Genomic DNA, 21,447 nt, shown 5'->3' with positions numbered 1-21,447 from the left:
CCATTTTCTACTACAAAAAAAAAAAAAAATACAAAAGTAGCAGCGTGTGGTGGCGGCACATATAATTCCAGCTACTTGGGAGGCTGAGGCAGGAAAATTGCCTGAACCTGAGAGGCAAAGTTTGACGTGAACCGAGATCCTGCCACTGCTCTCCAGCCTGAGCGACAGCGAGACTACGTCTCAAAAATAAATAAATAAGAAATATGAAAATGATAGCCAGGCATGGTGTCAGGCACCTGTAATCCCAGCTACTCAGGAAGTTGAGCCAGGGGAATCACTTGAACCTGGGAGGCAGAGACTGCAGTGAGCCAAGATCGCGCCACTGTGCTCCAGCTTGGGTCACAGAGCAAGAAGACTCTGTCCCAAAAAAGAGGACCATCTGAGCCCAAGAGACCTAGGTTGGAAGGGCCACGACACTCCAGCCTGGGCAACAGAGATCCTGTCTCAGAAAAAAAAAAAAACAAAAACAGACCCCCACCATTGTCGAAGTCTGATGATAAGCAGGCTCTGCAAAGTTATTACCAAGATCAACATCAACTTCAGCACTGCTTTTCTCAAATGGTAACACTCTGAAGGGAAGTGCGTTCTTTTCCTTCAGACAACCGAAAGTGCTTCCCTTTGGAGAGTCACAGCATGAGATCTTCTTGCTCCAGCACTCTCGCTTTTTTGTTGACAGTTTTGTGGACCAGGCTAAACTGGACACAAAATAAAGGTGCGTGCATTGGCCCTGTTTGCATTTTTTCTGGAATCCAGAACATAAACCCCTAAAAGGACCATCTCCAGTTCCTTGCTTCAAAGAATCAGCAGGTCAGCCTTGTTTAACATAGGACAATCCTCCTGAGTTTTGTATCTGCTAAGAAAAAGCAATGCCTATTACACATAGCTTGTATTTGACCAGGAGAATTGGGCAATATTTCTACAGAATAGATTATGAGCCAAGTGTTCCCTGGAGTTCCAGTACAGAGACACATAGTCCCAATGGGAACACCCAAAATGGAGTCTACGATGTTGAAGAATATGCATTGTCACACACACAAACATCCTCCAGGATAGACCACAGGCTTGGTCATACAAACTCAATAAAATCTGAACAGAAATACGGAAGTATGAGGGGCGCGGGCTGGCTCATACCTCTCATCCCAGCACATTAGGGGGCCAAGACGGGAGGATCACATGAGCTCAGGAGTTTGAGACCAGCCCCAGCAACATGGTGTAATCCCCTGTGTATGAAAAACACAAAAGTTAGCCAGGTGTGCTGGTGCGTGTCTGTAGACACTAATTCAGCAGGTTTAGGTGGGAGGTGGAGGTTGCAGTGAGCTGAGATCGCACCACTACACTCCATCCTGGGCGAGAGAGCCAGACCTTGTCTCAAAAATAACCAACAGGCCCGGCTCAGCGGCTGATGCCTGTAATCCCAGCACTTTGGGAGGCCGGGCAGATCATGAGGTCAAAAAAAAAAAAAAAAAAAAAAAAAAATTCAAAAAGTAGTCGGGTGTAGTGGCAGGTGCCTGTAATTCCAGCTACTCAGGAGATTGAGGCAGGTGAATTGCTTGAACCTGAGAGGCAGAGGTTGGAGTCAGCCAGGATCACGCCACTGCCCTCCAGGCTGGGTGACAGCGAGACTCCATCTCAAAAATAAATAAATGAATGAATAAAAAAGAAAAATACAAATATTAGCCGAGTGTGATGTCAGGCGCCTGTAATCCTAGCTACTCAGGAAGCTGAGGCGGTAGAATCGCTTGAACCCAGGAGGTGGAGGTTGCAGTGAGCCAAGATTGCACCACTGTACTCCAGCCTGGGTCACAGAGCAAGACTGTGTCCCATAAAAGGACCATCTGAGCCCAAGAGACCTATGTTAAAAGTGCCTTTGTAGTCTCTCCTGGGCAACAGAGACCTTGTCTTAGAAACAAACAAACAAACAAATAAAAAACAAAAAAGGAAAACAAAACAGAAACAGACTCCCAACATCATCCAAGCCTGATGACAAGCACGCTCTGCAAATGCATGACCAAGATCAGCATCATCCTGAACGCTGCTTTTCCCAAACGGTCACACTCTAAAAGGAAGCACTTTGTTTTCTCTCAGACAACAAACAGAAAGTGCTTCCCTTTGGAGGGTCACAGCATGGGATCTCGCTCCCTCACTCTGGGTTTTTTGTTGAAATCTTCCTTGACCAGGTTAAAATTAACACAACAATAAAGGTGCATGTATTGGCCCTGTTTGCCTGTTTTCTGGAACCCAGAACATAAACCCCTAAAAGGACCATCTCCAGTTCCTTGCTTCAAAGGCTCAGCAGGTTAGCCTTGTTCATCAAGGACAATCCTCCTGAGTTTATTCTCCAAAGAGAAAACGCAACACCTACTATGCATACCTTATCTTTAACCAAGAGAATTGGACTGAATTTCTAGAGAACAGCAATGGATTTTTGAGTCAAGTGTTCACTGGATTTCCAGCCCAGGGACACACAGTCCCCATGGGAACATCCAAAATGGAATCTACAATGTTGAAGAATATACATTGTTGCACACATAAACATCCTGCAGGATAGATCACAGGCTAGGCAGATTTAAGAGGACCACTTGAGATTAGAGGTGGTGGCTCACGCCTGTAATCCCACTATTTTGGGAGGCCAAGGCTAGTGGATCACCTGAAAGCAGGAGTTCAAGACCAGCCTGGCCAACATGGTAAAGCCCGGTCTCTACTAAAAACATAAAAAATTAGCTGGGTGGGGCAGTAGGCGCCTGTAATCCCAGCTACCTGGGAGGCTGAGGCAGGAGAATCACTGGAACCTGGGAGGCAGAGGTTGCAGTGAGCCGAGATCATGCCAGTGCTCTCCAGGATGGGCAACAAGAGTGTAGGACATGATGGCAGGCTCCTGAACTCCCAAGGATTCGGCAGGCTGATATGGGAGAATCACTGGAACCTGGGAGGCAGAGTTTCTGGTGAGCAGAGATCCTGCGACCACTGCACTCCCAACCAAACGAGAGTGCGTCTCAAAAAATCAAAAAATAAAAAGACCACTTGAGCCCAAGAGATCTTGGTAGGAGGTGCCACCCCCTCCTGCCTGGGCAACAGAAAGCCTGTCTTGGAAAAATTTCAAATCAAACCCCACCAGCACCCAAGTCTGATGATAAACACGCTCTGCAAAAGTATTACCGAGATCAGCATCGACTCCACCGTTGCTTTCCTCAAACAGTAACACTCTAAAAGGATGCACGATCTTTTCTTTTAGACCACAGACAGTGCTTCCATCTAGAGGGTCACTGCGTGAGTTCTTCTTTTATTTTGACTCGGAGTCTCACTCTGTCGCCCAGGCTGGATGCAGTGGTGCGATCTCGGCTCACAGCAACTTCTGCCTCCTGGGTTCAAGCGATTCTCCCGCGCTGAGTAGCTGGGATTAGAGGCACCCACCACCACAGCTGTAATTCCTATGCGTCAGTGCTTGCTTTGGCAGGGCACATAAAAAAAAAATTGGAATGACAAGAGATTAACATGGCCCCTGCACAAAGGTGACAACCAAATTCATGATGGTCCCATATTTATCTATTTAATTTTTATTTTTATTTTGTTTTTATTATTATTTTTTTTTTGAGACGGAGTCTCACTCTGTTACCCAGGCTGGAGTTCAGTAGCACGATCTCAGTTCACCGAAAGCTCAGCCTCCCAGCTTCAAGGGATTCTCCTGCCTCAGCCTCCTGAGTAGCTGGGATTAAAGGTGCGAACCACCACCATTCTGAGCTAATTTTTGTATTTTTAGTAGAGATGGGGTTTCTCCATGATGGCCAGGCTGGTCTCGAACAACTGACCTCAGGTGATCCACCTGCCTTGGCCTCCCAAAATGATGGAATTACAGGCGTGAGAGTTGCCGTACCTAGCCTTTTCCTATATTGAAAATCAGGGGGAAAAAAAAAAGATGCCCACACCTAAATAGCACATCATTTGTTGTTCAAGTACATCTCAAATACATTGTTTATCTAAAATACAAATGTAACTGGGGGTGGGGCGTGACCCAAAGAATAGTCCTTACTTTCCTCTTTTTGTGCATGGATTAATAAAATTCACATGTAGTCCCTGCTACTAAGGACTGGGGAGGGGCAGAGGCAGGAGGATCTAAGCCCACTTTAGCCTGGGCAGCATAGTGAGACCCCCCTCTCGTTGCATAGAGGACCTGGTCAGGCACCCAAGAGTTCAGTTTCATTTCCCCAGTGAAAACTGAAACCTCATGCACTCCACCTCCGTGCTCCTGCTAAGCAATGCACATCCTGTCTGCAGGGACATCGGGGTCCCCTTCAACTCCACCTGACCCCACGTGAGATTCTGTAAACAAGTGCCAGAATAATTTCCATGGAGTAAAAGGTGTTGATGGCCAGGTGCGGTGGCTCATGCCTGTATTCTCAGTACTTTGGGAGGCAGAGACCAGTAGATCACCTGTCAGGAGCTGAGACCAGCCTGGACAACATGGTGAAACCCCGTCTCTGCTGAAAATATAAAAAGTAGGCCAGGTGTGGTGGCTCATACCTGTAATCCCAGCACTTTGGGAGGCAGAGGCGGGTGGCTCCCTTGAGGTCAGGGGTTTGAGACCAGTCTAGCCAACATGGTGAAATTCCATCTCTACTAAAAAAAAAAAAAAAAAAATACAAAAAGCAGCCAGGTGCGGTATTGGGCTCCCGTAATTCCAGCTACTCAGGAGGCTGAGGCAGAAGAACTGCTTGAACCCGGGAGGCGGAGGTTGCAGTGATCACATCACTGCACTTCAGCCTGGGTGATAGAGACTCCGCCCCCTAAAAAAAACCATTTGAATCCAAGAGACCTACGTTGGATGTGGCACTGCAGTCCAGCCTGGGCAACAGAGACCCTGTCTTAGAATAAAAAAGCAAAACCAAAACAGACCCCTTAATCATCCAAGTCTGATGAGAAGCAGGCTCTGCAAATGTGTTACCAAGATCAGCATCAACTTCAACGTTGCTTGTCTCAAACCGTAACACTCCAAAGGGAAGCGCCTTCTTTTCTTTTAGACAATAGAAAGAAAGTGCTTCCCTTTGTAGGGTCACAGCATGAAATCTTCTTGCTCCAGCACTCTGGGTTTTTTGTTGGAATTGTCCTCGCCCAGGTTAAAATGGACACAAAAATAAAGATGTATTTATTTGCCCTGTTTGCAAGTTTTCTGGAATCCAGAACATAAACCCCTATATAAAGACCATCTCCAGTTCCTTGCTTCAAAGAATAAGGAGGTTAGCCTTACCCCTAATCTCAGCACTTTGGGAGGCCGAGGGGGGCGGATGACCTTAGTTCAGGAGTTCAAGACCAGCCTGCCCAACATGGTGAAACCCTGTCTCTACTAAAAATACAAAAAAATTAGCTGAGCATGGTGGTGTGTGTCTGAAAATCCCAGTTACCCTGGAGGCAGGGAAGGAGAATCACTGGAACCCGGGAGACAGAGGCTGCAGTAAGCTGAGATTGCACCACTGCACTGCAGCCTAGGCGACAGAGCAAGACTATCTCAAAAAAATAAAAATAAATAAAAATAAAAAATATTTAGTGTCAGGGACAAGGAGATTCAATTAAAAAGACACAAATAAATAGAAAAAATAAGAAAATTATATTAATATTGACGTCCATTGGGGATTACAGAATAGACTGGATAGATGTGGAGGCCTACATTTTTTTGTTGTTTTTTGTTTTTTTGTTTTGAGATGGAGTCTCGCTCTGTCGCCCAGGCTGGAGTGCACCTGCGCAATCTTGGCTCACCGCAAGCTCTGCCTCGTGGGTTGAAGCGATTCTGTTGCCTCAGCCTCCTGAGTAGCTGGGATTACAAGCACGCACCACCACGCCCACCTAATTTTTGTATTTTTAGTAGAGATGGGGGTTTCTTTCTTTTTTTTTTTTTTTTGAGGCGGAGTCTCGCTCTGTCGCCCGGACTGGAGTGCAGTGGCCAGATCTCAGCTCACTGCAAGCTCCGCCTCCCGGGTTTACGCCATTCTCCTGCCTCAGCCTCCCGAGTAGCTGGGACTACAGGCGCCCGCCACCTCGCCCGGCTAGTTTTTTTTTTTTTTGTATTTTTAGTAGAGACGGGGTTTCACCATGTTAGCCAGGATGATCTCGATCTCCTGACCTTGTGATCCGCCCGTCTCGGCCTCCCAAAGTGCTGGGATTACAGGCTTGAGCCACCGCGCCCGGCCTAGAGATGGGGGTTTCACCATGTTGGTCAGGCTGGTCTCGAACTTCTGACCTCATGATCAGCCTGCCTCGGCCTCCCAAAGTGCTTGGATTAAAGGTGTCAGCCACCACGCCCAGTGCTTACTCTCCTAATGAAGGAAACATGGTTTGGATTAATTAAACTAAACTGATGAGAGGTCTGTGTTTGAAGTGACCAACCCAAATGGAGCCTCTGGAACCAGGTGCCGTGTAATCTGTGTCTTTAAAGAGATGGGATCATGCTATGTGGCCCAGGCTGGAGTGCAGTGGTTATTCAAAGGTGTGATCAGTGCATGGTGTAGCCTGGAAATCAAAGAAAGGACCCTTCCACCCTAGCCTTTGCAGTCACTGGGACTCTGTGTGCCCCAGGATGCCTGGCCATGTCACCTCTCTTTGAAATGGGTCATCAGGAAAAGGTGGCTCACACATTGAGAATCACTTAAGTGCAGTTGAGACCATCCTGGGCAAAAGAGACCCCATCTCTACCAAAAATTAAAACCTGAGCCCAGTCTGGTGGCACGCTCCATGAGATCAGGAGTTCGAGACCAGCCTGACCAACATGGAGAAACCCCGTCTCTACTAAAAATACAAAATTAGACGGGCGTGGTGGCACATGCCTGTAATCCCAGCTACTAGGGAGACCAAGGCAGGAGAATCACTTGAACCCAGGAGGTGGAGGTTGCGGTGAGCCGAGATCGCACCATTGCACTTCAGCCTGCGCAACAAGAGCAAAACTCCGTCTGAAATAAAATAAAATAAATTGAAACAAAATAAAATAAAATAATAGAGCAAAACTTGGCCCCAAGAGATCTAGGTTGGAGTGCCACCCCTCTCCAGCCTGGGCAACAGAGACTGGTCTTGGAAAAAAACAAAACCAAAGCAGAACCCCGCCATCGTCCAAGCCTGATAAGCACGCTCTGCCAATGCATTACCAAGATCAGCATCAACTTCAACGTTGCTTTTCTCAAACCGTAACTCTCTAAAGAGAAGCGCTTTGTTTTCTTTCAGACAACAGAAAGCGCTTCCCTCTAGAGAGTCACAGCATGAGATCTTCTCGCTCCAGCACTCAGGGATTTTTGTTGAAATTTTCCTTGACCAGGTTAAGATGGACACAAAAATAAAGATGCATTCATTAGCCCTGTTTGCCTATGTTCTGGAATCCAGCACATAAACCCCTAAAAGGACCATCTCGAGGCTCAGCAGGTTAGCCTTCCTCATCAAGGGGAATCCTCCTGAGTTTTGTCTCCAAGGAGAAAAAGCGATGCCTACTACACATACCTTGTCTTTAACCCAGAGAATTGAGCTGGATTCTTTTTTTTTTTTTTTTTTTTTTGAGACGGAGTCTCGCTCTGTCGCCCAGGCTGGAGTGCAGTGGCCGGATCTCAGCTCACTGCAAGCTCCGCCTCCCGGGTTCACGCCATTCTCCTGCCTCAGCCTCCCGAGCAGCTGGGACTACAGGCATCCGCCACCTCGCCCGGCTAGTTTTTTGTACTTTTTAGTAGAGACGGGGTTTCACCGTGTTAGCCAGGATGGTCTCGATCTCCTGACCTCGTGATCCGCCCGTCTCGGCCTCCCAAAGTGCTGGGATTACAGGCTTGAGCCACCGCGCCCGGCCTTGAGCTGGATTTCTAGAGAACAGGCAATGGATTTTGAGTCATATGGTCACTTGAGTTCCAGCACAGGGACACACAGTCATGAAGGGAGCATCCAAAATGGAATCTAAATTTGCCGAGCGTGGTGGTACCCACCTGGAATCCTAGCTACTCAGGAGGCTGAGGCAGGAGAATTGCTTGAATCCGGGAGGCAGAGGTTGCAGTGAGATGAGTTCATGCTACTGCACTCCAGCCTGGGCGACAGAGCGAGACTCTGTCTCTGGAAAAAAAAAAAAAAAAAGACTATACATTGTTGTACACACAAACATTCTCCAGGACAGAGCACTGTCTAGGCTGTGAAAGCTCCTCAATAACATTTGATACAGAAGTACCGGTGGGGTGCAGTGGCTCACACCTCTAATCCCAGCACTTGAGGAGTCGAAGGCGGGAAAATTACATGAGCTCAAGGGTTCAAAACTAGTCCGCCCAACATGGCAAAACCTCATCTGCAAAAACACAAAAGATAGCCAGGTCTAGTGGTTCATGCCTGTAGACACTAATTCAGGAGGCTGAGGTGGGCAGTAGAGGTTGCAGTGAGTTGAGGTCACAACAACTGCACTCCAGCCTGGGCCACAGAGCCAGATTGTGTCTCAAAGAAAAATAAAACACAGGCCGGGTGCGGTGGCTCAAGCCTGTAATCCCAGCACTTTGGGAGGCCGAGACGGGCGGATCACGAGGTCGGGAGATCGAGACCATCCTGGCGAACACGGTGAAACCCCGTCTCTACTAAAAAATACAAAAAACTAGCCGGGCGAGGTGGCGGGCGCCTGTAGTCCCAGCTACTCAGGAGGCTGAGGCAGGAGAATGGCAGGAACCCGGGAGGCGGAGCTTGCAGTGAGCTGAGATCCGGCCACTGCACTCCAGCCTGGGCGACAGAGCGGGACTCCGTCTCAGAAAAAAAAAAAAAATAAAATAAAATAAAATAAAACACAAACAAAAACAACTCCAAAGTGATATAAGAGTATTCTCTGTGTGTAGAAGACTATTTTGTGTGTATTAATTAGACACAGAAGATTATAGGATGCCATGTATATATTTTGGAGACCCTGTCTCAAAAAAAACAAAGTTCCATATACTATATGCTCACATAAAGAATAATCCCTACATATTAGTGCTTGCTTTGACAGCACACATGAAAAATGAATGGAGTGACAGAGATGACCACGGCCCCTGCACAGAGGTGATGCCCAAATTCATGACGGCTCCCATATTCAAAATTAGGTAAAAAGGCCAAGTGTAGTGGCTCATGCCTGTAATCCCAGCAGTTTGGGAGGCCTACGTTGGCGAATCACCTGAGGTCAGAAGTTTGAGAACACAGCCTGGCCAACATAGAGAAACTGTCTCTAAAAAAAAAATACAGAAGACAAAATAACTGGCGTGCAGATAGGCGTCTGCAATGCCAGCTACTTGGAAGGTTGATGTTGCAGTGAGCTGAGATCGCACCACTGCAGTCCAGCCTTGGAGACACAGTGAGATTCTGACTCCAAAAAAAAAAGAGAATTGTTTGAACCCAGGAGGCAGAGATTGCAGCGGGCCGAGATCACACTACTGCACTCCAACCTGGGTGACAGGGCAAGAGTGTCTCAACAAGTCAAAGACAGAAACAAAGAACGGGACTTGCTTTCTTCTTGCCTGTGCATGGGCTCACTTAAGGAGACTAGGCTGGCCAACATGGGGAACCCCTGTCTCTACTGAAAAAATACAGAAATTAGCCGGACGTGTTGGTGGGCATCGATAATCCCAGCTACTTGGGAGGCTGAGGCAGGAGGATCACTTGAACCTGAGAGGAGGAGGTTGCCGTGAGCAGAGACTGTGCCACTGCACCTGGGCAAGAGTGAGACTCTATCTCAACAATAAATAAATAAATAAATACAGAAAATAGCCAGGCGTGGTGGCTCATGCCTGTCATCCCAGCTGCTTGGGAGGCTGGGTCAGGAGAATGGCTTGAACCTGGGAGCCAAAAGGTGCAGTGAGCAGTGTTCCTGCCAGTGTAGTCCAGCCTGGGTCACAGAGCGAGACTGTCCCAAAAAAAGAGGACCACTTGAGCCCAGGAGATCGAGGTTAAAAGTGCCACCACACTCCAACCTGGGCAATAGAGACCTCGTCTTAGAAAAAAATCAAAACAGCTGGGCACTGTGGCTCACACCTGTAGTCCCAGGACTTTGGGAGGCCGAGGTGGGTGGATCACCTGAGGTCAGGAGTTCGAGGCCAGCCTGACCAACATTGAGAAACCCCACCTCTACTAAAAATACAAAATTAGCTGGGTGTGGAAGCAGATGCCTGTAATCGCAGCTACTCGGCAGGTTGAGGCAGAAGAATTGCTTGAGCCCGGTTGGCGGAGGTTGTGGTGAGCCGAGATTGCGCCATTGCACTCCAGCCTGGGCAACAAGAATGAAACTCCGTCTCAAAAACAAAAAAAAAAAGAAAAAAGAAAAAAAAACAAAAAATGAAAAACAGAAGCCCACCATCATCCGAGTCTGATGATAAGCATGCTCTGCAAATGCATGACCAAGATCAGCATCAACTGCAACGTGGCTTTTCCCAAACGGTAACCCTCTAAAAGGAAGCACTTTCTTTTCTTTCAGACAACAGAAAGTGCTTCCCTCTAGAGGGTCACAGCCTGAGGTCTTCTTGCTCCGGCACCGTGGATTTTTTGTTGGACTCTTCCTTGCCCAGGTTAAAATGGACACAAATATAAAGATGCATTTATTTGCCCTGTTTGGATGTTTTCTGGAATCCAGAACATAAACCCCTAAAAGGACCATCTCCAATTCCTTCCTTCAAAGAATCAGCAGGTTAGCCTTGTTCATCAAGGGGCAATGCTCCCGAGTTTTGTTCCCAAAGAGGAAAAGCAGTGCCGACTACACATACCTTATCTTTAACCAAGAGAACTGGGCTGGATTTCTGGAGAACAGCAAGGGATTTTGAGCCAAGTGTTCGCTTGAGTTCCAAGACAGGAGCACACAGTTCCCGTGGAGGCATCCAAAATGGAATCTAAGATGTGGAAGAATATACATTGTTGTAGGCACAAACATCCTGCAGGGTAGCCCACAGGATACCCCCGTAAAAGCTCTTCAGTAAAATCTGAGCAGAAACACACAAGTACTGGTAGGGCACGACGGCTCACACCACCAATCCCAGCACTTTAGGAGGCCACGGCGGAAGGATCACCTGAGCTAAGGAGTTCAAGACCAACCTGGGCAACATGGTGAAACCACATCCGTAAAAAAAAAAAAAAAAAGCCAGGTGTGGTGGTGCATGCCTGCACACAGCTATTCAGGAGGCGGTGGTGGGACCTGGAGGTTGCAGTGAGCCGAGATCGCACCAGTGCACTCCAGCCTGGGCAACAGAGTGAGACTCTGTCTCTAAAATGAATAAAATAATAATAATAATATAAAAATTAGCCGGGTGTGGTGGTACATGCCTGTCATCCCAGCTGCTCAGGAGGCTGAGGCAGGAGAATTGCTTGAACTCAGGAGGCAGAGGTTGCAGTGAGCAGAGTTCCTGACACCGCACTCCAGCCAGGGCCATAGAGCAAGACTCTGTCCTAAAAAAGAGGGCCATGTGAACCCAAGAGATCGGGGTTGGAGGGGTCACCACACTCCAGCCTGGGCAACAGACACCCTGTCTTAGAAAACAAAACAAAACAAAACCCAGAAAACCCCAACATCCAAGTGTGATTATAAGCATGCTCTCTGAGATCAGTGTGAACGTCAGCATGGCTTTTCTCCAAGAGTAATCCTCTAAAGGGAAGCGCTTTGCCTTCTTTCAAGCAACAGAAAGTGCTTCCCTCTAGAGGGTCACAGCCTGAGCTCTTCTTGCTCCAGCACTGTGGGTTTTGGTTGGAATCTTCCCTTCACCAGGTTAAAATGGACACAAAAATGAGGATGCATTTATTGGCCCTGTCTGCGTGTTTTCTGGAATCCAGAACAGAAAACCCTAAAAGGACCATCTCCAGTTCCTTGCTTCAAAGAATCAGCAGGTCAGCCTTGTTCATCAAGGGACAACCCTCCTGAATTCTGTCTACAGAAAAAGCAATGCCTACTACACATACCTTACATTTAACCATGAGAATTAGGTTCGATGTCTAGAGAACAGCAATGGATTTTGAGCCAAGTGTTCACTTGAGTTCCAGGACAGGGCACACAGTGCCGATAGGAACATCCAAAACGGAATCTACGATGTTGAAGAATATACATTGTTGGCCGGGCGCAGTGGTTCACGCCTGTAGTCCCAGCACTTTGGGTGGCTCACTTGAGGTCAGGGGTTTGAGACCAGCCTGGCCAACATGGTGAAACCCATTCTCTACAAAAAAAAAAAAAAAAAAAGTAGCCGGGCGTGGTGACGGGTGCCTGTGAGTCCAGTTACTCAGGAGGCTGAGGCAGGAGACTTGCTTGAACCCAAGAGGCAAAGGTTTGAGTGAGCCAAGGGTCCTGCCACTGTCCTCCAGCCTGAGGGACAGTGAGACTCCATTTCAAAACAAATAAATACATGAATAAATAACACGCAAATATTAGCCAGGTGTGGTGTCAGGCGCCTATAATCCCAGCTACGCAGGAATGTGAAGCAGAAGAACCGCTTGAAACTGGGAGGCAGAGGTTGCAGTGAGCCGAGATCCTACACTCCAGCCTGGGTCACAGAGCAAGACTGTCCGAAAAAAGAGGACCATTTGAGCCCAAGAGACCTAGGTTGGAAGTGCCACCACGCTACAGCCTGGGCAACAGAGACCCTGTCTTAGAAAAACAACAATAACAACCAACAGGACCCCACCATCCTCCATGTCTGATGATAAGCAGTCCCTGCAAAGTTATTACCAAGATCAGCATCAACTTCAACGTTGCTTTTCTCAAACGGTAACACTCTAAAGGGAAGTGCGTTCTTTTCTTTCAGGCAACAGAAAGTTCTTCCCTTTGGAGAGTCACAGCATGAGATCTTCTTGCTCCTACACTCTGGGATTTTTGTAAAAATTTTCCCTGACCAGTTTAACTGGACACAAAAAATAAAGATGCATGTATTGGCCCTGTTTGCATGTTTTCTGGAATCCAGAACATAAACCCCTAAAACGACCAACTCCAGTTCCTTGTTTCAAAGGCTCAGCAGGTTAGCCTTGTTCATCAAGGGACAACCCTCCTGAATTTTGTCCCCAAAGACAAAAAGCAATGCCTACTACGCATACCTTATCTTCAACCAAGAGAACTTGGCTGGATTTCTAGAGAACAGCAATGGATGGAGAGCCAAGTGTTCACTGGAGTTCCAGCACAGGGACACACAGTCCTCATGTGACCATCCAAAATGGAATCTAAGATGTTGAAGAGGCTGGGCACGGTGGCTCACGCCTGTAATGCCAGCACTTTGGGAGGCCGAGGCGGGTGGCTCACCTGAGGGTCAGGAATTCAAGACCAGCCCTGGCCAACACGGCGAAACTCTGTCTCTATTAAAAATACAAAACTTAGCTGGTTGTGCTAGTGGGTGTCTGTAATCCCAAGTCCTCAGGAAGCTGAGGCAGGAGAATCCTTTAATCCGGGAGGCGGAGGTTGCAGTGAGCCTGGGTGACAGGGCAAGACTCAAAAATAAAAAGAAAGAAAGAAAGAATGTGGGTGAATGGTAAGAAGAAGAGCTGCCACGCATCCCACCTGTTACCGGGGAGCCCCTTCTAGGGTTCTCAAGGTTTTTGTGGAAGTATCTCTGGTTTTGTCCCATGTGACATTTCTCACTGTCACTGAGACTCATCTTGTCTACAATAGTTTGTTTCTGATATCAGCCACAGCAGACATTTCACAGCTCACCAGGCAACTGGCATTTAGATGCGAGGTGTCGCCTGTTGAAACGGTACCTTGCAATCATTAGCTGAAGAAAACAGTATAAACAGGGCAGCTGCAGTCAAAGAACTCAGGGGGGTTGGCCTTAGTGGGTGACGGTTGAATCAACTACACCATTCCTGCAGAGAAAGCAGGTCTCTTCCGAGAAACCACGGCAAGTTGTTGGAGAGAAAAATGTTTCAGTGTCAAGGACAAGCAGATTCAACTAAAAAGACACAAACAGGAAAAACAAGAAAATTGTTAATATGGACATCTATTGGAGATTACAAATTAAGACCGGATAGACTTGAAGGGTTACTTACTTTTTTTTTTTTTTAAGTCGGAGTCCAGCTCAGTCGCCCAGGATGGAGGGCAGTGGCACAATCTCAGCTCACTGCAACCTCCGCTTCTCGGGTTCAAGCCGTTCTCCTGCCTCCAGAACAGCTGGGATAACAGGTGCCCGCCACCACGCCCGGCTAATTTTTGTATTTTTAGTAGTGACGCGGTTTCACCATCTTGGCCAGGCTGGTCTTCAACTCCTGACCTAAGGCGATCCACCTGCCTTGGCCTCCCACAGTGCTGTGGTTACAGGCATGAGGCACCATGCCCCGGCTACTTACTCTCTCAATGAAGGAAATGATTTGGATCGATTACACTAAATTGATGGGAGGCCAGTTTCAAATCATGAACCCAGATAGAGCCTCCAGAACCAGGTACCATGTAATCTATGTTTTTAAGGAGATGGGGTCTTGCTATGCTGGCCCAGGCTGGAGTGCTGTGGCTATTCAAAGGTGTGATCTGTGCATGGTATAGCCTGGAAATCACACGACCCTCCGACCCCGGCATCTGCAGTGGCGTGAAGCCTGGCCATGTCAACTGTCTTTGAAATGGGTCATCAGGACGAGGTGGCTCACACGTGTAGGATTGCATAAGCTGCAGAGATGAGATGATCCTGGGCAAAAGACACCCCAACTCTACCGAAAATTTAAAACTTAGCCAAGTGTGGTGGATGCCCCACGTAGTCCCAACTACTTGGGAGGCTGACTCAAGAGGGCCACTAGAGGGCGGGCGCAGTGGCTCAGGCCTGTAATCTCAGCACTTTGGGAGGCCAGGGAGGAGGATCACTGAAGGTCAAGAGTTGAGACCAGCCTGGCCAACATGGTGAAGGCCTTTCTTGTCTAAAAATACAAAAAGCAGGGCGTGGTGGCGGGTGCTCATAATCCTAGCTACTTGTGAGGTTGAGGTGGGAGAATGTCTGGAACCTGGGAGCCTATAGTTGCGGCAAGCGGAGATCCTGCCCCCGTACTCCAGCCTGGGTGACAGAGTGAGACTCTGTCTCCAAAAAATAATGAAATAAAATAAAAAGAAGACCACTTGAGCCCAAGAGATCTAGGTTGGAAGCGCCACCGCACTCCAGTCTGGGCAACACAGACCCTGTCTTAGAAAAAAACACAACAAAATCAGAAGGCCACCATCCTCCAAGTCTGATGGTAAGCATGCTCTGCAAATGTATTACCAAGATCAGCACCAACTTCAACGCTGCTTTACTCAAACTGCAATCCTCTAAAGGGGAGCGCTTTGCTTTCTTTCAGACAATGGAAAGTGCTTCCCTCTGGAGCGTCACAGCCTGACATACTCTTGCTCCCACACTGGTTTTTTCTTGTTGTTGTTGTTGTTGGAATTTTTTTGACCAGGTCAAAATGGACACAAAAATAAAGATGCAGTTATTGGCCCTGTTTGTGTATTTCCTGGAATCCAGAACGTAAACCCCTAAAAGGACCATCTCCAGTTCTTTGCTTCAAAGGCTCAGCAGGTTGGCCTTGTTCATCAAGGGATGATCCTCCTGAGTTTTGTCCCTAAAGAGAAAAAGCAATGCCTACTACATATACCTTATCTTTAACCAAGAGAATCGGGCTGGATGTCTAGAGAACAGCAATAGATTTTGAGCCAAGTGTTCACTGGAGTTCCAGCCCAGGGACACACAGTCCCGATGGGAGCATCCAAAATGGAATCTAAATATTTTAGCTGGGCATGGTGGCGCACGCCTGTAATCCCAGCTACTCAGCAGCCTGAGGCAGGAGGACTGCTTGAACCCAGGAGGCAGAGGTTACAGTGAACCGAGATCATGCCATTGCACTCCAGTCTGGGTGACAGAGTGAGACTCCATCTCCGAAAAAAAATATATATATATATACATTGTCATACACACATTCTCCAGGATAGACCACTGCCTAGGCTGTAAAAGCTCCTCAATAAAATTTGAAAAGAAATACGCAGGTACAGGTGGGGTGCAGTGGCTCACACCTGTAATCCCAGCACTTTAGGAGTCGGAGGTGGGAGGATCACTTGAACTCAGGAGTTCAAGACTAGCCTGGGTAACATGGTGAAACTTCATCTGTCCAAAAATACAAAGGTTACCACGTGCGGTGGTTCATGCCTGTAGAGACTAATTCAGGAGGCTGAGGTGGGAGGTAGAGGTTGCTATGAGCCGATGTCACGTCACAACGCTGCACTCCAGCCTAGGTAATAGAGCCAGATTGTGTCTCAAAAAAAATTTTTTTTTTTTTTTTAAGACGGAGACTCGCTCTGTCTCCAAGGCTGGAGTGCAGTGGCCGGATCTTGGCTCACTGCAAGCTCCGCCTCCCAGGTTCACGCCATTCTCCTGCCTCAGCCTCCCGAGTAGCTGGGACTACAGGCGCCCGCCACCTCGCCCGGCTAGTTTTTTGTATTTTTTTAGTAGAGACGGGGTTTCACCGTGTTAGCCAGGATGGTCTCAATCTCCTGACCTTGTGATCCGCCCGTCTCGGCCTCCCAAAGTGCTGGGACTACAGGCTTGAGCCACCGCGCCCGGCAAAAAAATTTTTTTAAATACACAAACAAAAAACAACCCAAGTAACATAAGAGTATTCTCTGTGTTGGCCAGGTGCGGCAGCTCACGCCTGTAATCCTAGCACTTTGGGAGGCTGAGGCGGGTGGATCACAAGGTCAGGAGCTCGAGACCAGCCTGGCCAAGATGGTGAAACCCCATCTCTACTGAAAATACAAAAATTAGCTGGGCATAGCCGTGGGCGCCTGTAATCCCAGCTATTTGGGAGGCTGAGACATGAGAATCACTTGAACCCAGGAGGCGGAGGTTGCAGTGAGCCAAGATCTCACCACTGCACAGAGCGAGACTCTATCTCAAAAAAAAAAAAAAAAAGTACTCTCTGTGTGTAGAAGACTATTTTGTGTGTATATAATTATATATAGAAGATTGTATGAAATGAGACCCTGTCTCAAGAAAAGGAAGTTCCATATACTGTATTCTCACACCTAATTCCTAATAATTCCTACACCCAAGTACTTGCTTTGACAGCACACATAAAAAATGAATGGAGTGACAGAGATGACCACGGCCCCTGCCCAGAGGTGACACCCAAATTCATGATGGGTCCCACATTCAAAATTAGCAAAAAAGACCCACACTTTGGGAGGCCTAAGTAGGCGAATCACCTGAGGTCTGGAGTTTGAGAACAGCCCGGCCAACATGGTAAAACCGTCTCTAAAAATATAGAAGACAAAATAACCAGTATGGGTGTACACCTCTGCAATCCCAGCCTGAGAAACACGTCGAGACTCTGACTCCAAAAGAAAAAGAGAATTGGCCGGGCGCGGTGGCTCAAGCCTGTAATCCCAGCACTTTGGGAGGCCGAGACGGGCGGATCACGAGGTCAGGAGATCGAGACCATCCTGGCTAACACTGTGAAACCCCGTCTCTACTAAAAAAATACAAAAAACTAGCCGGGCGAGGTGGCGGGCGCCTGTAGTCCCAGCTACTCGGGAGGCTGAGGCAGGAGAATGGCGTGAACCCGGGAGGCGGAGCTTGCAGTGAGCTGAGATCCGGCCACTGCACTCCAGCCCTGGCGACAGAGCGAGACTCCGTCTCAAAAAAAAAAAAAAAAAAAAGAAAAAAGAAAAAGAGAATTGCTTGAACCCACCGGGTGGAGGTTGCAGTGAACCAAGATCACATTACTATTCTCCAGCCGGGGAGACAGAGCGAAATTGTCTCAACGAGTCAAAGACAGAAACAAAGAACAGGCTTTGCTCTCTTGTTGATGGTACCTGGTTTCACTTAAGGTCAGTAGTTGGAGACCAGCCTGGCCAACATGGTGAAAGCCCATCTCTATTAAAAATACAAAAATTAGCTGGTGTGGTGGCTCACGCCTGTCATCCCAGCTGCTCGGGAGGCTGGGTCAGGAGAATGGCTTGAACCTGGGAGGCAAAGGGTGCAATGAGCAGTGTTCCTGCCACTGTACTCCAGACTGTGTCACAGAGCGAGACTGTCCCAAAAAAGAGGACCACTTGGGCCCAAGAGATCTAGGTTAAAAGTGCCTCCGTACTCCAGCCTGGGCGACAGACACCTTGTTTAAAAAAAAAAAAGAAAAAAAGAAGAAAAACAAAAACAGAACCGTACCATCAACCAACTCTGATAAGCATGCCCTGCAAATGTATTACCAAGATCAGCATCAACTGCAACGTGGCTTTTCTCAAACGGTAACCCTCTAAAAGGAAGCACTTTCTTTTTTTTCAGACCACAGAAAGCGCTTCCTTCTAGAGGGTTACAGCCCGAGACCTTCTTGCTCCAGCACCGTGGATTTTTTGTTGGGATCTTCCTTGACCAGGTTAAAATGGACACAAAAATAAAGATGCACTTATTTGCCCTGTTTGGATGTTTTCTGAAATCCAGAATATAAACCCCTAAAAGGACCATCTCCAGTTCCTCCCTTCAAAGAATCAGCGGGTTAGCCTTGTTCATCGAGGAGCAATCCTCCTGAGTTTTGTCTCCAAGAGAAAAAGCAATACCTGCTAGACATACCTACCTTTGACCAAGAGAATTGGGCTGGATTTCTAGAGAACAGCAATGGATTTTGAGCCAAGTGTTCACTTGAGTTCCAGGACAGGGACACACAGTCCCGACGGGGGTATCCGAAATAGAATCTAAGATGTTGAAGAGGACACCCAGTCCCCATGATGGCATCCAAAATGGAATGTAGCATATTGAAGAATATACATTGTCGTAGGCACAAACATCCTCCAGAGAGACTACAGGCTATACCATAAAAGCTCCCCAATAAAATTTGTGCAGAAATACACAAGCACAGGTGGGGCAGGGTGGATCATACCTCTAAATCACAGCAGTTCAGGAGGCCGAGGTGGGAGGATCACTTGAGTTCAGGAGTTCATCACCAGCCCGGGCAACATGGTGAAACCATGTCTGTACAAAAAATACAAAAGTTAGCCAGGTGTGGTGGTGCATGCCTGTAGACAGCTATTCAGGAGGCTGAGGTGGGAGTTGCAGTGAGCCGAGTTTGCACCACTGCTCTCCAGCCTGGGCGAAAGAGCAAGACTCTGTCTCAAAAATAAATAAATAAAACTACAAAAATTATAGGCACATGACTGTAATCCCAGTTGCTCTGGAAGCTGAACCAAGAGAATCGTCTGAACCCAGGAGGCAGAGGTTGCAGTGAGCAGAGTTCCCGACACTGCACTCCAGCCAGGGCCACAGAGCACGACTCTAACCCAAAAAAGAGGGCCGCTTGAACCCAAGAGATCTAGGTTGGAGGGGCCACCACACTGCAGCCTGGGCAACAGACACCCTGTCTTAGAAAACAAAACAAACATAAAACCCCACCATCATCCATGTCTGATGATAAGCATTCTCTGCAAATCTATTGCCACGATCAGCATCACCTTCAACGTTGCTTTTCTTTTTTTTTTAATATACTAATAATGTTTATTGAGGGAATCAGGATAAAACTAAAATAACAGACAAAGTACGTTAAGAAAGAGGGGTAATTGAAGTGAAGGCATTTTTAAAATTTTTTTAGGTGGACAGGAAGTAGAATTTATTGGTGAGTATTAAGAGGGGGCAGCACAGTGGAAGCCGTCATGAGTGCAGGGCCTGCCACTTGTCCAGAGCGCCACGATTGGGAACGTACTTGACCCATCTGGGATAAGCCGCTTCTCAGCCACCATGTCTTCAAATTCATTGGCATTGAACTTGGTGAAGCCCCACTTCTTTGAGATGTGGATCTTCTGGCGGCTGGAGAGCTTGAACTTGGCCCTGCACAGGGCCTCCATCACATGCTCCTTGTTCTGCAGCTTGGTGCGGATGGACATAACTTGGTCAATGTGAACCCTGGCCACAGTGCCCTGGGGCTTTCCAATGGCACCTCGCATGCCTGTTTGGAGCCTACACTGGGGTAGTGCAAGGTCAGAAACATGAACATCCATCTGAAAGGACTGTCTCCAAGGTCCCTTAGAGCAACCCATACAACAAACAGGCTGCATCACTACCAGGGAAGTTGCTGTTTGCAGCCATTGCACACTGGGCCCCCATGAGGAAAGGAACTCAGTCGGCTTAATTGGCTGCAGAACGTTGCTTTTCTCCAAGAGTAATCCTCTAAAGGGAAGCGCTTTCTTTTCTTTCACACAAGACAAAGTGCTTCCCTCTAGAGGGTCACAGCCTGAGATCTTCTTGCTCCAGCACTGTGGGTTTTTTTGTTGGAATTTTTCTTCACCGGGTTAAAATGGACACAAAAATAAAGATGCATTTATTGGCCCTGTTTGCCTGTTTTCTGGAATCCAGAACATATACTCCTAAGAGGACCATCTCCAGTTCCTTGCTTCAAAGGCTCAGCAGGTTAGCCTTGCTCATCAAGGGACAATCCTCCTGAGTTTTGTGTCCAAAGAGAAAAAGTAATGTCTACTAGACATACCTTACCTTTACCAAGAGACCCGGGCTGGATTTCTAGAGAACAGCAGTGGATGGAGAGCCAAGTGTTCACTGGAGTTCCAGCACAGGAGCACACAGTCCCGATGGGAGCATCCAAAATGGAATCTATGATGTTAAAGAATATACACTGTTGGCCGGGCGCGGTGGCTCAAGCCTGTAATCCCAGCACTTTGGGAGGCCGAGACGGGCAGATCACGAGGTCATGAGATCGAGACCATCCTGGCTAACACGGTGAAACCCCGCCTCTACTAAAAATACAAAAAATGAGCTGGGCGTGGTGGCGGGCGCCTGTAGTCCCAGCTACTCGGGAGGCTGAGGCAGGAGAATGGCGGGAACCCGGGAGGCGGAGATTGCAGTGAGCTGAGATCGTGTCACTGTACTGCAGCCCGGGCGACAGAGCATGACTCCATCTCAAAAAAAAAAAAAAAAGAAAAGGAAGAGCCACCACATCCACCCACATGCCAGCCTGGGCAACAGAGATCCTGTCTTAGAAAAAAAACAAAAAACAAAAAACAGAACTCCACCTTCATCCGAGTCTGATGATAAACAGGCTCTGCAAATGTATTACCAAGATCTGCATCAACTTCAACATTGCTTTTCTCAAAGGGTAACCCTCTAAAGGGAAGCGCGTTCTTTTCTTCCAGACAACAGAAAGGGCCTCCCTCTAGAGAGTCACAGCATGAGATCTTCTTGCTCCAGCACTCTGGGTTTTTTGTAGAAATTTTCCTTGACCAAGTTAAAATGAGCACAGAAATAAAGATGAATTTATTGGCCCTGTCTGCATGTTTTCTGGAATCCAGAACATAAACCCCTAAAAGGACCATCTCCAGTTCCTTGCGTCAAAGGCTCAGCAGGTTAGCCTTGTTCAATCAAGGGGCAATGCTCCTGAGTTTTGTCCCCAAAGAGAAAAAGCAATGCAGACTACTCATACCTTATCTTTAACCAAGAGAACCAGGCTGGATTTCTAGAGAACAGCAATGGATGGAGAGCCAAGTGTTCACTTGAGTTCCAGCGCAGGGACACATAG

General features: G+C 47.7%; 1 protein-coding gene and 2 non-coding genes across 3 annotated transcripts; 1 reads left to right on the top strand and 2 right to left on the bottom strand.

Moving 5' to 3' along the window:
• Positions 1-3,438: 3,438 nt before the first annotated feature.
• Positions 3,439-3,543, top strand: LOC117094013. Its single transcript, XR_004441350.1, has one exon. It is a non-coding gene; the product is annotated as a U6 spliceosomal RNA (small nuclear RNA).
• A 15,960-nt stretch (positions 3,544-19,503) lies between these two features.
• On the bottom strand, positions 19,504-20,066 carry LOC117093789 (60S ribosomal protein L10-like). Its single transcript, XM_033229285.1, has one exon. The coding sequence runs from the start codon at positions 19,973-19,975 to the stop codon at positions 19,544-19,546; it is 432 nt and encodes a 143-aa protein (XP_033085176.1). The 5' UTR covers positions 19,976-20,066; the 3' UTR covers positions 19,504-19,543.
• Positions 19,926-20,059, bottom strand: LOC117094043. The gene has a single exon (XR_004441373.1). It is a non-coding gene; the product is annotated as a small nucleolar RNA SNORA70 (small nucleolar RNA).
• Positions 20,067-21,447: the final 1,381 nt, after the last annotated feature.

Source organism: Trachypithecus francoisi, unplaced genomic scaffold, assembly GCF_009764315.1.
Source record: "Trachypithecus francoisi isolate TF-2019V2 unplaced genomic scaffold, Tfra_2.0 Lachesis_group12, whole genome shotgun sequence".
NCBI classification, from domain to species: domain Eukaryota; kingdom Metazoa; phylum Chordata; class Mammalia; order Primates; family Cercopithecidae; genus Trachypithecus; species Trachypithecus francoisi.
The sequence above is the reverse complement of the archived record's forward strand: the minus strand, read 5'-3'. Positions and strand labels throughout refer to the sequence as shown.